The sequence below is a fragment of the Crocodylus siamensis genome, chromosome 7, assembly GCF_052110815.1.
Source record: "Crocodylus siamensis isolate JL-2025a chromosome 7, ASM5211081v1, whole genome shotgun sequence".
Lineage (NCBI taxonomy): Eukaryota > Metazoa > Chordata > Crocodylia > Crocodylidae > Crocodylus > Crocodylus siamensis.
The window spans coordinates 68,618,498-68,630,867 of record NC_143401.1 but is presented as its reverse complement, the minus strand read 5'-3'; the positions used below and the strand labels follow the sequence as shown (position 1 = coordinate 68,630,867).

The 12,370-nt window shown below is 41.2% G+C and overlaps 1 protein-coding gene across 2 annotated transcripts in view; it reads left to right on the top strand.

Annotated features, from left to right (window-relative positions):
• BTAF1 (B-TFIID TATA-box binding protein associated factor 1) overlaps window positions 1-12,370 on the top strand; it is a 99,421-nt gene that overhangs the window by 75,462 nt on the left and 11,589 nt on the right. For both annotated transcript variants that reach the window (XM_090056781.1, XM_090056780.1), the window contains exons 26-33: window positions 4,332-4,484; window positions 6,944-7,065; window positions 7,163-7,330; window positions 7,527-7,604; window positions 7,687-7,816; window positions 8,737-8,878; window positions 9,048-9,178; window positions 11,387-11,512. In XM_090056781.1, the coding sequence (XP_089912907.1) occupies window positions 4,332-4,484; window positions 6,944-7,065; window positions 7,163-7,330; window positions 7,527-7,604; window positions 7,687-7,816; window positions 8,737-8,878; window positions 9,048-9,178; window positions 11,387-11,512 (1,050 nt within the window). The remainder of the gene's footprint in view (window positions 1-4,331; window positions 4,485-6,943; window positions 7,066-7,162; window positions 7,331-7,526; window positions 7,605-7,686; window positions 7,817-8,736; window positions 8,879-9,047; window positions 9,179-11,386; window positions 11,513-12,370) is intronic.

Genomic DNA, 12,370 nt, shown 5'->3' with positions numbered 1-12,370 from the left:
GACACTAGGTCCTTATTTCCTAGTTGAAAGAAGAAAAAAAATGACTGGTCAAACATTGACTTTCCCCATATACAGTAGCTTCTAGGCTCTTCTGTTTCAGTCAGAGGAGCATGCTCTAGTGCTGTTTTCTGGCTAATAGTAAAAAAAAATGCACAGTTTATCCATTAGGAGAAATAAAACAAAATGTTGATAGTCAAGTAGTATTGTAGTATGGGTTTTGTTAGAACAGCTGCTGTTGACATGTTAATAGTTCAAAAGAGCAATGACCTTTTACTTTCAAGATCCAACACAGGGAACAAATTGTTTGGAAATGATTTACGGTTGCCACTATGTGGATTATCTTTGTCACTGGCAAACAACATAAAATGACAAGAATGTATTCATTGCATAGTTTCTTGTGCATTTTCTTCAATCTCTTAGATAATTTGCAAAACATGAGGATATTAATACATTTAATTACTGAATAAAGGTTTGTTATGAACAAACACAGATTTTTATACTTGATCCTAATCTAGTAGAATAGCAAGAATCCATTTATAGTTTAAGATTACGTGTGATCTGTATTTGGTAGCTGATAAGAAATTCAGTTTGCTTAGTCTTTGTGTTTCTTTGCTTGCTTACCTTCAATAGTCATGCCATTCAGCCACAAAAGCGTAATACTAGAAAACTATGCTTGAAGGGGAGGTACAGAGTAAACCATTCATTTTATTGTTGTAGCCTTATATACTTTACAAATTCTGATATCCTGCTGTATAAGTTGCTCAAATGGTAAAAAAACAAATTAGCGGATGTTGTTCTTGTGTGAATGTATATGTGTATCAAATAGGAAAGGTTGAATTAGGTAGTGTATGGGTTTTTTGGTTCTTTGGGGGCTTTTAAATTATTTTTCAGAGCTTTTCTATAAGAGTACTTTAGCAGTCTGAAAACTAGGTTTCTGTTTCTTCAGGTAGAACAACCAGGTGGTTGATAGAAGACTTGGAGTCTCCTTCTCCTAAGCTAATAGCTTACCTTTATCAGTCGATTTCTGTATCATGATAGAAAATCATACACTTCAGTCAACTCAGCTAAGTAAGAATGGGGGGCATTTCAGAAAAGATGACCAGTTTTGAGCCCAGTTTTTTTCCTGCGCAGGCAGGGGATCAGACTTGAAGATCTACTTCTATGATTCTGTGACCAGAAGCACTTGCTGTAAGCCCCAGGACTACTGTATTTACTCAAATATAAGATGACCTTGAATATAAGACAACCCCACATTTATTCTATATATGGAAAATTTATAAATTGGTTATAATTTTCCAGGTATAGAATCTACATATTGGAGGGTTGTCTTGAATCCCCCTCCCCCACTCCTGCAGCAGGGAAAGCAGTGGCTGGGAAGGGTCAGGTGGTCCCATTGCTCTCTGCCCCGCCCACTTTCCCCTGTCACCTGCACTCCCCCAGCCTCTGCCCCTCCCCCCTGCTCCAGTCTCAGCCTCTTCCCACACTCTCCCCACTATACTGTCAAAGGCTGCTCAGGCTGCTCCATTCTGGAGCACAAGACATGGAAGTCCAGTCCTTGCCTGGCCATGCAGTAGTGTCAGTGCTGCTGACTGGCCAGGCAGAGGAAGGATTTTCCATGTACTCTGGGCCTGGCAGAAACCTCAGCCCAAGCCAGAGCTGAGCTATACATGTAAAGGAGGGATTGGGGGTGCGGGAGGGAGGAAGGGGCTGGGCGGAAGCTACGTAAGAGAAGCAGGGGGGGATAGGAGTAGGAGGCTGTTGTCAGTCTGACTCTGGCCCCCATCCAGGCTTAGGGCCAAAGACAGCTGCAGCAGCTGCCTGCCTCTTTCCTGCCCCCCACCTCCTATGCAAATACAAGACAAGAAGCTTTTTTTCATACTGATTGGGTGAAAAAGAAACCTTGTCTTATCCAGGTTTCCCTCACTTTTATGCTGTACCTGCATTCCTGGAAAATGGCACATAACTCAAATTCACATAAAGGGAACCTACTTTACAGCGTAACAAATAGGGTTACGTTCCAAGACCTCAACTGTACTGACATGGTGTTCAGCCGCTCCCCGGGCAGCTGCAGCTCCAGAAACACAGGCACCAGCTGCCTTGAGTGGTGGCCACAGGTACTGCAGGTGGGCAGCCTCATGGCTTATGGCTCCAGGGGTGCCGTGCTGACAGGGCCGGGCTTCAGGGGCCAGCGCTTCAGCCCAGCCCAGGCACTACCACCTGGCTCAGCCCCCACCCCCCAATAATGTTTTTTTCTTTCTCCACCTATGGCGTCACTCCCACAATGCACTGCCCAAAGCAGCTGACTGCAGGCTTCCACTACATCAATCGCATAAGAGTGAATTTACTTGCATATCACAAATTTTCAGTATAAAAAAAGGTCATCTCATGACTGCTCTAAGAGCGAATTCGCACATACAGAGCCCACATAAAGAGAGGAAAATCTGTATTAAAGTAAATACAGTATTATGCTCAGTACCACGTACTTCTCTTGCTTCTTCAAATTCCCCATTCCTTCTAGGGAAAAAGAGAAAGCTCAATGGATATTCTATCTGCAGATAGGGGCTAAGGACTGTTAAGTTGGCACTGGACTTACCTGGGAAACAGAGACCCATCATTATCGGGAGTGTGGTAAGGGTGACCCAAGAGTCCCCTGTTCAATTGAATATTTTGTGGTTGTTTAAATTCTGATTTCTGAGAAACCAAAGCAGATGGGGAATCTTTCTCATCTCTCTCCTATTTACTTCAGATGATTGTGTCAGTGACTAGATCAGCATTCTTAACTGTTGCATTTGCAATTCTGTCCACCTTTAACTACCAGGTAGAGAATAATATTCAGTTCCAAGTTCCTGAGGTATTAAGTAGTTAATTGGAGAGCCGCAGGATAAACCTGAAATATAAAACATGTCTTGACAAAGGCTGCACACGCTTTCCATGCACTGCAAACCTGGAACCTGCTGTTTGCAGTTTCTTGTTTCATCATACCTATCTGTCCCCAAGCCAAGAGGCTTTATTGCCTTTACTGAATTTCTACCTCTGTTTAACTCTGTTTCCCTTCATCAGATTCTTGATTCATCATAGGTCCTTAGTGTTTTCAGATCCTTGTTTTTTGCCTTTAGCCTGCTTATGTGTACATTAGTGTTTTTTCAGACATCCAGATGTTGATGATTTGCTGAGCTGACAGCAATTTTACATCCTTTCTTACCTGGGCAGTTGGAGGATTTCATGCGCCAGTGTTTGCAAACACTTTAAGCAGCACTATCTCTGTATTCTACTTGTTACCAACCAGAACAGCAGCAAATTTATATCTGAAAGACTGATTCATCCAAGAATCCTCTTCAGTGCTGCTGTTGGAAATAACCTTCTCTTCTCCGGATACAGAAGAAAAGGTCATCTACTCTATTCAGTCAACTAGTCCAAGGAGAGACCAATTGCGAGAGGTAGACAAAAGGGTTGTGACTTCATTGCCAAAAGCAGTATCAGCTGTGCTTGTCACTTCTGACCCTATTAGATGAGTTTTGCTATTTTGAGGAGAATGGACACACACAGTTCTGATATGTGATAACACAGTTAATTGAAGTGTGCTGTTTTGAGAACGTAGCTGTAGAAAGTTGCCACAGTGAGCCAGATGGCATGGTTTGCTGAATAAATTAATAGGAGACATGATCAAGGCTAATCCAGAACTGACTATTGGAAGCCTTGAAAACGATGAGAGCCAGTCTGTGCGGGTTTCTGATGCCACAAAAGACAGCGAAAGAGATGGGTTATTCTGCAGTCAATTAGCATTGTTTACATTAAATTGTATAGCAAGTGCATAGCCTTGTTTCAGTACTGAGGCTATGCACTTAAGTGGAACTCGCTATAGTTACAACTTACCCATGACAAGATAAGTTGAAGTAAATGCCAAAGTGTCTTTTAGCTAATTGGTGAAGCTACCTGCCTTAAGTAAAGGCAAAAGAGCCCAGTTTCTACACAGCTTTACAGGCAGGACTAAATTGTTTTGCTTTTTTGGTGTGGAAGTGTGGAAGGTATTGTGTATACAGATTTATATTGCAGTTTTCCTTTGGTAAATATTCAGTATGCAGCTTGTTTTGTTTTTTGTTTTAACATCCTACAGCTTTGGTTGAGCTAATTGATAAGAAATTAAGCAAGATGGTATTTTGCTAAGAGTGATATGGAAGACTTTTGGGATATAAATTGAAAAAACTTTGCAAATCTATGCCATATGTTAAAACTGTTCTGGGGAAATGTAAGACTGTACATAGTCATTCTTTTACACAGAAAATGAGTAAAATGTGACACAGTTCCAGTATTTTTTATTATTATCATTTCAGGCTGGCATTCCAGATCCCCCAGATATGTCTGAAGAATTAATCCGAGTGAAAGCCAAGGAGCGACACTTTCTGGAACAGTTATTGGATGGTAAAAAACTGGAAAACTATAAAATTCCAGTCCCCATCAAAGCAGAGCTCAGAAAATACCAGCAGGTAACCACTTCTGCTTTAATTTTAAAGAACAAATTCTGAGGTCTGAACCTAAGCAAGAAAACATACTGACTGCCCACCCATATAAGCTGACTGTTTTACATAGGGCCTACTCTGCCTATACCAGTGATTCTCAACTTTTTTTTAGAACTGCAGCACACCTTTTAGTTTACACACAGTTTTTGACTACAGGAAAATAACTTCTGTTATTGACTACAGAAAGAACTCAGAAAGTTAGGATTGTTATTAACACTGTGGATTAATTTGTGAAATCTCTGGGTTGATCTTGTCAGTTATGTTTTCACACCTAACAGTGCCAAAGCACCCTGATTCAAAATCAGTGGTCTGTACCTACTGACTGCTTCCACATCTCCTAGAACCCAAGAAATGGCACCAGAAATAAAAAAAAAAAAAAAAAAAGTTGTGGACCATTTGAGGCTAAAAGGTGGAAGCAAGGGGACAAAAGCAGGTCTCCCTCACTCCATACAAAGGCAGGTTTTTCAAATAGCTGCCATACCATGTATAGGCTAATAAGTGGGTTGCTAAAAGACAAGAGTTCCTCTGCATATCTTCAGATGTTGAACAGCCCTAAGCAAAGGACATTGCCATCCATTTTTCACATCTTCTGACCCTCCTCTGCCCTCCAAGAAGTCTCACATTTTTTTTTTTCTTGGGAGAAGGGAAAATATTGTGTTTCTTCAGTAAAGAGATGATTTATAAAGGAAACCTCTCAGTTAAAACCACCTTGACCACAAAGGGCGCAGAAAAAAGTGACAATTTTCACCAGATCTGGTCACAGTAAGTGGTCTATAGCTGTGATGAAACACAAGCGCACAACTGCAAGCATCTGCAGAAATAACTGATCTGATGAAAATCTGACCCCTTATTGCATGAAAGGTCAGATTAAGATGTTTCAAACCAGAGCATCTTCCGTAACTTCTGCCTGCCTGCCAGCCTGTCCGTTTTCAGGATGGGAGGGGGAAAGGGAGCCAGAGGAAGCTTGGGGTTTTTTTCAGCCCCTACTGGAGTAGGGGGCAAGTGAATTGGAGCTGTATGAAATATATCTACAGCTTTACCCCTCAACTGCTAGATGGAGCTTGTGGTGAAAGTAACAGGACTGAAGTAGGAAGCTGGAATCTGCATTAGTGGTACCATACAGTGGTATGCAGTTAAGGCTGAATTTTACCTTTCATTCATTGGGGATTCAGAAATAGGATTTAAGGAGAAATAAAAAAAAAACTTCCTGGTGTTTGTGAATCTCGATCATAGTTTTTCAGTTCTTGGAGTAGACAATATTGAATTCCCATGCAGATGCAGAAGTGAGCCCTTGGATTAAAGGAGTCTCAGAAAGGAAAACTATCAGGGTATACATTCTCTAGTTGCCTTTTCTGTTGTTAATGGCCAAGCAGCAGTACTTCACACAAGGAAGGGCTACAAAAAAAGATTTTTCTCTGCAATTGCTTGGGCACATATACACACATGAATGCTCTGGAGGTGGGTTTACTCTATAGTAGACATCTACATGTGCCGGCAAGTGTGAGCAAATTGCTGCTCATGGCAGCAGTCTGCTCCCAGCCTTGCACTGGTCCGCTGCAGCAGCCAGGGAGAGCTCAAGGTGGGTCCCCCTAGGTGCCAGGTCAGGCTGGCAGGGAGTACAGGCCAAAAGACGATTGTCTCCTGGGTGGGGCTGAGATATTGCTTCTCTGTCCCTGGGAGCTGCCTGCTTCTGGGGTGGGCTCTGCCACCAGAGCTCAGGCAGGGACAGTGTCTCCCTGCCTAGGCAGCAGGGAGCTCCCAGACCCTATTCTGCAATGAGAGATTCTTATCTGTGGAGCTAGGGCTGAGAGATGAGAATCACCCAGCACCCGCTCCCCAATTGCAGTTGTGGAGCGGGGGCAGGGGGACATGCCCCTACCTGGGCTCTGGAACCTGCTTCAGCAGCAGGCAGTTTCCAGGGGTAAGGAGCAATCACTCGCATCCTGCTGCCTAGTTGATTGGGAACACACTTGTTCCCGGTCAGCCATCTATACATGCATAACAATACAGTAAGTAATTGGGAGTAAGTTTGCTACTTGTATTTACAGGTAGCAAATTTACTCACAGTTAGAGCAACTAACTGCACAGTAAGTGTCTGTATGTGTAGATGGTGATGTTTACTGTGCAGTAATTTGCTCTGATCTCAAGTAAAGCATTTCATGTAGACGCATCCCTTGTGTTTGAAAAAGTTTCCTTAATGACTGCATTCCTACTGACATCTCCCCTCCCCTCGGTCTACTCCCATAGCTGTGGAAAGGATGGACTGAAGTGTGTGTGTAGGGAAGTCTTAAGTCTTTTGTTTTGGTTTTGTAATTTTTAGAGTACAGGATGGGGACCTAGCTCACTTAAACTGTGTGTTTTAAAAAATATGATTGCTTTGACTTTTTGCCCTGTTTTGAGACCACTTTTTTTTTCTTATTTCAAAGGACGGTGTGAATTGGTTGGCATTTCTCAATAAGTACAAACTTCATGGAATTCTTTGTGATGATATGGGTTTAGGGAAAACTTTGCAGTCCATCTGCATTCTTGCTGGAGATCATTGCCTCAGGTAAGATTTTTTTAAGAAATACTGTTCTGTGGACTAATACAGATTTTTAATGTACTTTTACAGAAAAGTAATATGCTTGTGTTTTAATACCCTGAAGGGCTCAAGAATATGCAAGAACTAAACTAGTAGACAGTGTTCCTCTTCCATCCTTGGTGGTATGTCCTCCAACACTTACAGGTCACTGGGTGGATGAAGTTGGCAAATTTTGCTCCAGAGAATATCTCAATCCTTTGCACTACACTGGACCTCCCACAGAAAGAGCAAGGTAATCACGAAAGAGAAGTATTTTATGGGAAGTCTCTTTTGATTGTACAAAGAATTTTGAAATTCATCTTGCTGCTAAAACAAATAATTTAGCTATTGTGAGGACAGGACATTCTAGAATGTCTTATTTTGTGGATAACAGTGAAGATGCATTTACTTACACTTTTCCTGCACACTATTTCTCTTCATGTCTTAAGGTTGCAACACCAGGTGAAAAGACATAATCTCATAGTGGCATCATATGATGTTGTACGAAATGATATTGATTTCTTCAGGTAAAAACGTACATTTGTCTTTCTTTATTTGTTTTAAAAGTAATTAAGTATCTCTGCTTAAGACTTCCTTTTTATTTCCTAGAAATATTAAGTTTAACTACTGTATTCTTGATGAAGGCCATGTAATAAAAAATGGAAAAACAAAACTGTCAAAAGCAGTAAAGCAATTAACAGCCAATTACAGGATAATTCTTTCTGGGACACCAATTCAGGTAATTATTCCCCTATTTTTGAGGGGCTGGGGGTAGAAGAAAAAGACACACAAGAAGATTATTTTGCAGTCATTTTGGGTGTTTTTACTTTTCACTCTGAAAGCTGTCCCAGTTGAAGTGCCTGCAGTGTCACGTTTATTCAGCGCCCTGCTCTTCAAAATGGTAGCAGGGGTGCTTTAACTAAAGCTCATTCGATGAGCTTTAGTTAAAGCACCCCTGCCATCACATCACCATTTTGATGTGTGTAGACTCTGAATACACGTGATGCAGAGGCTGCTTGAGTATGCTAATTAATTGAGTCTGCACACGTTGGAACAGACATCCAGCATGTGTATAGGTGCCCTTTGCTATGCTTATTATGCCCCTCCACACAATCTAAGTCCAGATCTCTGATGGGAGAGCAGAGAAGAGACATGGGATGGGGGAAGGACTTAGACTATTTTTCTTAAATTGTTCTAGGGAAGGTGGATCCCCCAGTCATTCACCTTTACAGAATAAATGGAGAATTCCACTTCCAGGAACTCAATGCACTTAACTCCAACACACATTTCCTTAGAGACTGGTTGTCTTCCTAATATATAAGATATTTTTCATCTGGGACATTTGCCTCATACGAGTCTGAGGCCATGAGCAGCCCCTGATTTCTCTCTCTTTCTGCCACTGTCCTGCGGATATAAGCCTTTGGTTTAATACAAAATATACCAGTCACAATAAGGCAGTAAATCTGTCACTGGAGCCTGCCCCTTTTTCTCCCTTTGCTCCTTTCCTGCAGTTCCAGAAGCACCAAAAACTTGAAGGGTTATAAATGGTATTGAAAAAGTTTGCGTCACACTGCAGAAAATAAGGAAGTGTAATCCATAGTAATCTGGAACCGTGTATTATTTTGAAAATATTTTAACAAATGTTTCTCTTATGTTCAGAACAACGTCTTAGAGTTGTGGTCATTGTTTGACTTCCTTATGCCAGGATTTTTGGGTACTGAACGCCAGTTTGCAGCTCGTTATGGCAAACCAATATTGGCAAGTAGAGATGCTCGGAGCTCCAGTCGTGAACAAGAGGCAGGTAAGAGATAAATTGTAATCTTTCTTATTGCCTATTTAAATTGCTATCACTTTGGAAAATATCACAGTATCTGGGTATCAGTAATGTCAGTTTTACTGTTTGTGACATTTGAACTAATCTCGTAATTTGTGTTCTTTCCAAATTTGCTTCCTGTTTCTGTTAAAACTAGGAGTTCTTGCAATGGAAGCACTGCACCGTCAAGTTCTGCCATTTCTGTTGAGGAGAATGAAAGAAGATGTGCTACAGGATCTTCCACCCAAAATAATTCAGGATTATTACTGTACTCTTAGTCCTTTACAGGTAAGCTTAAAAAGAGAGGACTTAGACGTTCATTAGTACTAGGGATGTGAAAGGTTAAACAATTAATCATTTAACCAATAAGCCCAGTTTACCAGTTATTGTTTAGCTCGGGACAGGTGCAGTCTGGCAGAGAAGGGGGGGAAAGAGAAGCTGCTTAATGCCCCAGCGGGAACTAGAAGGTGACAAAGGGGCGGGGAGGGAGACTACTACCTGTAGCCTAAGACAGGGGTAGGCAACCCCCAGCATTTGTGTCAGAGCATGATACATAAAGGCAGTTTTCTTGGCACGTATGCATCAGGGAAGGGCCTGGGGCTTCGCTGCCATGACAAAGATTAGGCCCCTTGCAGCTTACCTGCCCCTGACACACGTACATCTTACAAGTCCACATTGCGGCTGTTTCTGGCATGTTATGCCTTGTTACCCTTTGATTGGACTTGTTGTTAGGAGTGAGATTAATTGATCAATGAGACCATTTCAGTCACAACTTAAAAGCTTTAATAGGATATGCTATAGCAAAGACTTACTGGTACTAATAAAGGCAGTGCTTATGCAACCTTGGATTCAGGAAGAACAGGTCTGCCTGCTAGGCCTCTCTGATTTCCTAGGGACTCTTACTGAGTCTTTGTTTCGTTTTTTCTGCTGAGCTTTGGGAAAGGTCCAATGTGTTTCTTACCCCCAGGTCCAATATTTATTATTTATAGGTGGTTGATTTTGACATGCTAATATTTGACCTCTGATTGGTTTTTATTTAAATTTCTCCATTTCACTGGAACTTTTGGAACTGGATGGAACCAGATTTTAATGGCCTGAGAAAGAGGTCAAGGGATCAACTTGGATAAGGTTCTTTATTTTTAGGTGTCTGACCCCAGTCTGTTAATCTTTACTTTAATCAAAATCATGCTGATCAATTGAAATGTATATTTTTAAGATGGCAGAAGGACATTTCTTATCTTCTTTATGACTTTCCTTTTGGCCTTTGGTCACATATTTACTAACTATGACCTGAAAAAGCTACTTTGCTCTTTCCAGCCTAAGGGCTGCCTTTGCGTGTATAATTATTTGAACATGTTAGCAAAAATACATTTATTATAGCAAAATAACTATTAATACATTAGGTCACTTTAGTTATTAATGGTTTTAGGATGCAATTGTAATACAGAGTATCTAAGATACAGGCCAGGGGCAGGCAAAGTCTGGCCCTTGGATGGGATCGGGCCCACGGCTGACTCCATATCCCAACAGTTGCTGCCTGCATCACTGCAGCCAGCTTCTGTGGAGACCCCAGGAGCAGTGGGGCCATGACAGTGCAGGACCAGTGTTTCCATGCAGATGGTCCCTGAAGCATGGTTGAGCAGGAAGCTTCTCGAGAGCCAGGCCTGGGATCTTGTGGCTATCGCAGCGCGAGCCGGAGTTGGGACAGAGCTGCAATCTGCTGCCTGCATACCCTGGATTGTGGGGGGGGTGGGCAGCTCTGGATCACTCTGTCACCACTATGGAATCCTGGCCCTGGCTTTGGAGCAGCTCTCCACCCAGCCGTGTGCCCTGCCAGCACTGCTTGGGCCCTTCTCCATGAAAATGCCGGCCCCCATGCTGTTGCAGCTGCACTGCTCCTGGGGTCCATGGAAGCTGGTCGCAGCAACACAGACCAGATTTACCATTTTGCCCACCCCAGTATAGGCTGCTGTGTTATCAGTTAACTGTTCAATGGCTATAATTAGAGGAGGTTAAACAAATAATTTTATTTGGTTCCTGTTGTGTACATTCATGACTGGAAAGAAACTTGTTTACAACTCCATCTTCCTAAGACTAATTTGGAATCAGTCTTGCTGTACTTGAGTGCTCAGATTTAGAAAAACTTTTTAAGCCTTAAAATTAAATTCATTTGGATTGTTTCTGGCTTCACTGTGTGAGTAGTTGTACAAGCTAATTTCCTTGGCTCAAATTCCCTTTTTTCTGGCATGGGATATATAGACAATATACATGAATTTGCAAATTAATTGAAAGTTACATTTCAAACTGAATGTAAAATAACTTGCTATTGATGCCACTCTGTATCCCATAAGGTAATCATAACTTGTTTTCTTTTCCATTTGTTGCATCGTTAGACAGTTTAGAATTAAATTCCAATAAATTGTCCATTCGTTATTTGAGTATGCATATGTATTTTAGTTGCATTTATAGTCACTGCTTTCATCTGGGGGCTTGCAGGTTCAGCTTTATGAAGATTTTGCCAAGTCTCGTGCCAAATGTGATATTGATGAAACAGTCTCATCAATTTCACTGACCGAAGAAACTGAAAAGCCAAAGCTTAAAGCTACAGGACATGTGTTTCAGGTATTGATCTCTTTTGTAGTTTATCCTGTCTTATTAATATACTTCTAGTAAATTAAATTCCAGAATTCTTTTTACTGTGGGTTCAGTTGAAAGTGGTAAAGTTGTGAACTAAATATTAAAATGTAGTTAGATTTAGTTTACCCAAGTCTTGCAGCTGCAATTGTTTTAAACGAAGTAATTCTATAGCAGTAGATGCCATTGTCTAGAAGATGTTGAAGATCTAGAATGATTTAAATGACATGTTGATGTTTTAACATTTTAGTGTGCAATTTCCAGTTTAATATTTTAACTGGGATTTCTTTTATGTAGTCCATTGAATTAGCCTGTATTTATCTATTACTACATAAGACCCCAGATTTGAGCTTTATGCTAAACTGCAAATAGAATATAAAAAAATTCTCCTTTAAATTCATTCACTGCTTAACCCCCCCCCCCCAAAAAAAAACAAAAAAAACCCCAAAACTGGAGGCAACACGATTTTAGTCTTGTCAGAATTGTTGTATTTGTAAGGTTCATAGGAAAAAAGTGAACAAAAGTGGATGTGTCTATGGTAGCCCACTTAAGTCCCTGGCAGATGTTACACTGAAGATGTTATTAGCAAGCTAGTCACATCTTAAATAATAACCCAGTCACACATTCAGGCAATTAATGGGACCATAAAACATGAAGCCAACCATAAAACTATTCCACAAAATGTATAAATGTGTAATGTAAAATGTGTAAAGGTGGTTTCTATCACACCTTAAACTGAGAACATGTGGCAGCGTCCTTCACCATGAAGCCTAGTGTTGGCAATATGGCAAGGTTTGGTTGACAACTTCCCTCGCCCTGAGACTGCATTTGGAGTTTCCAGCCAGC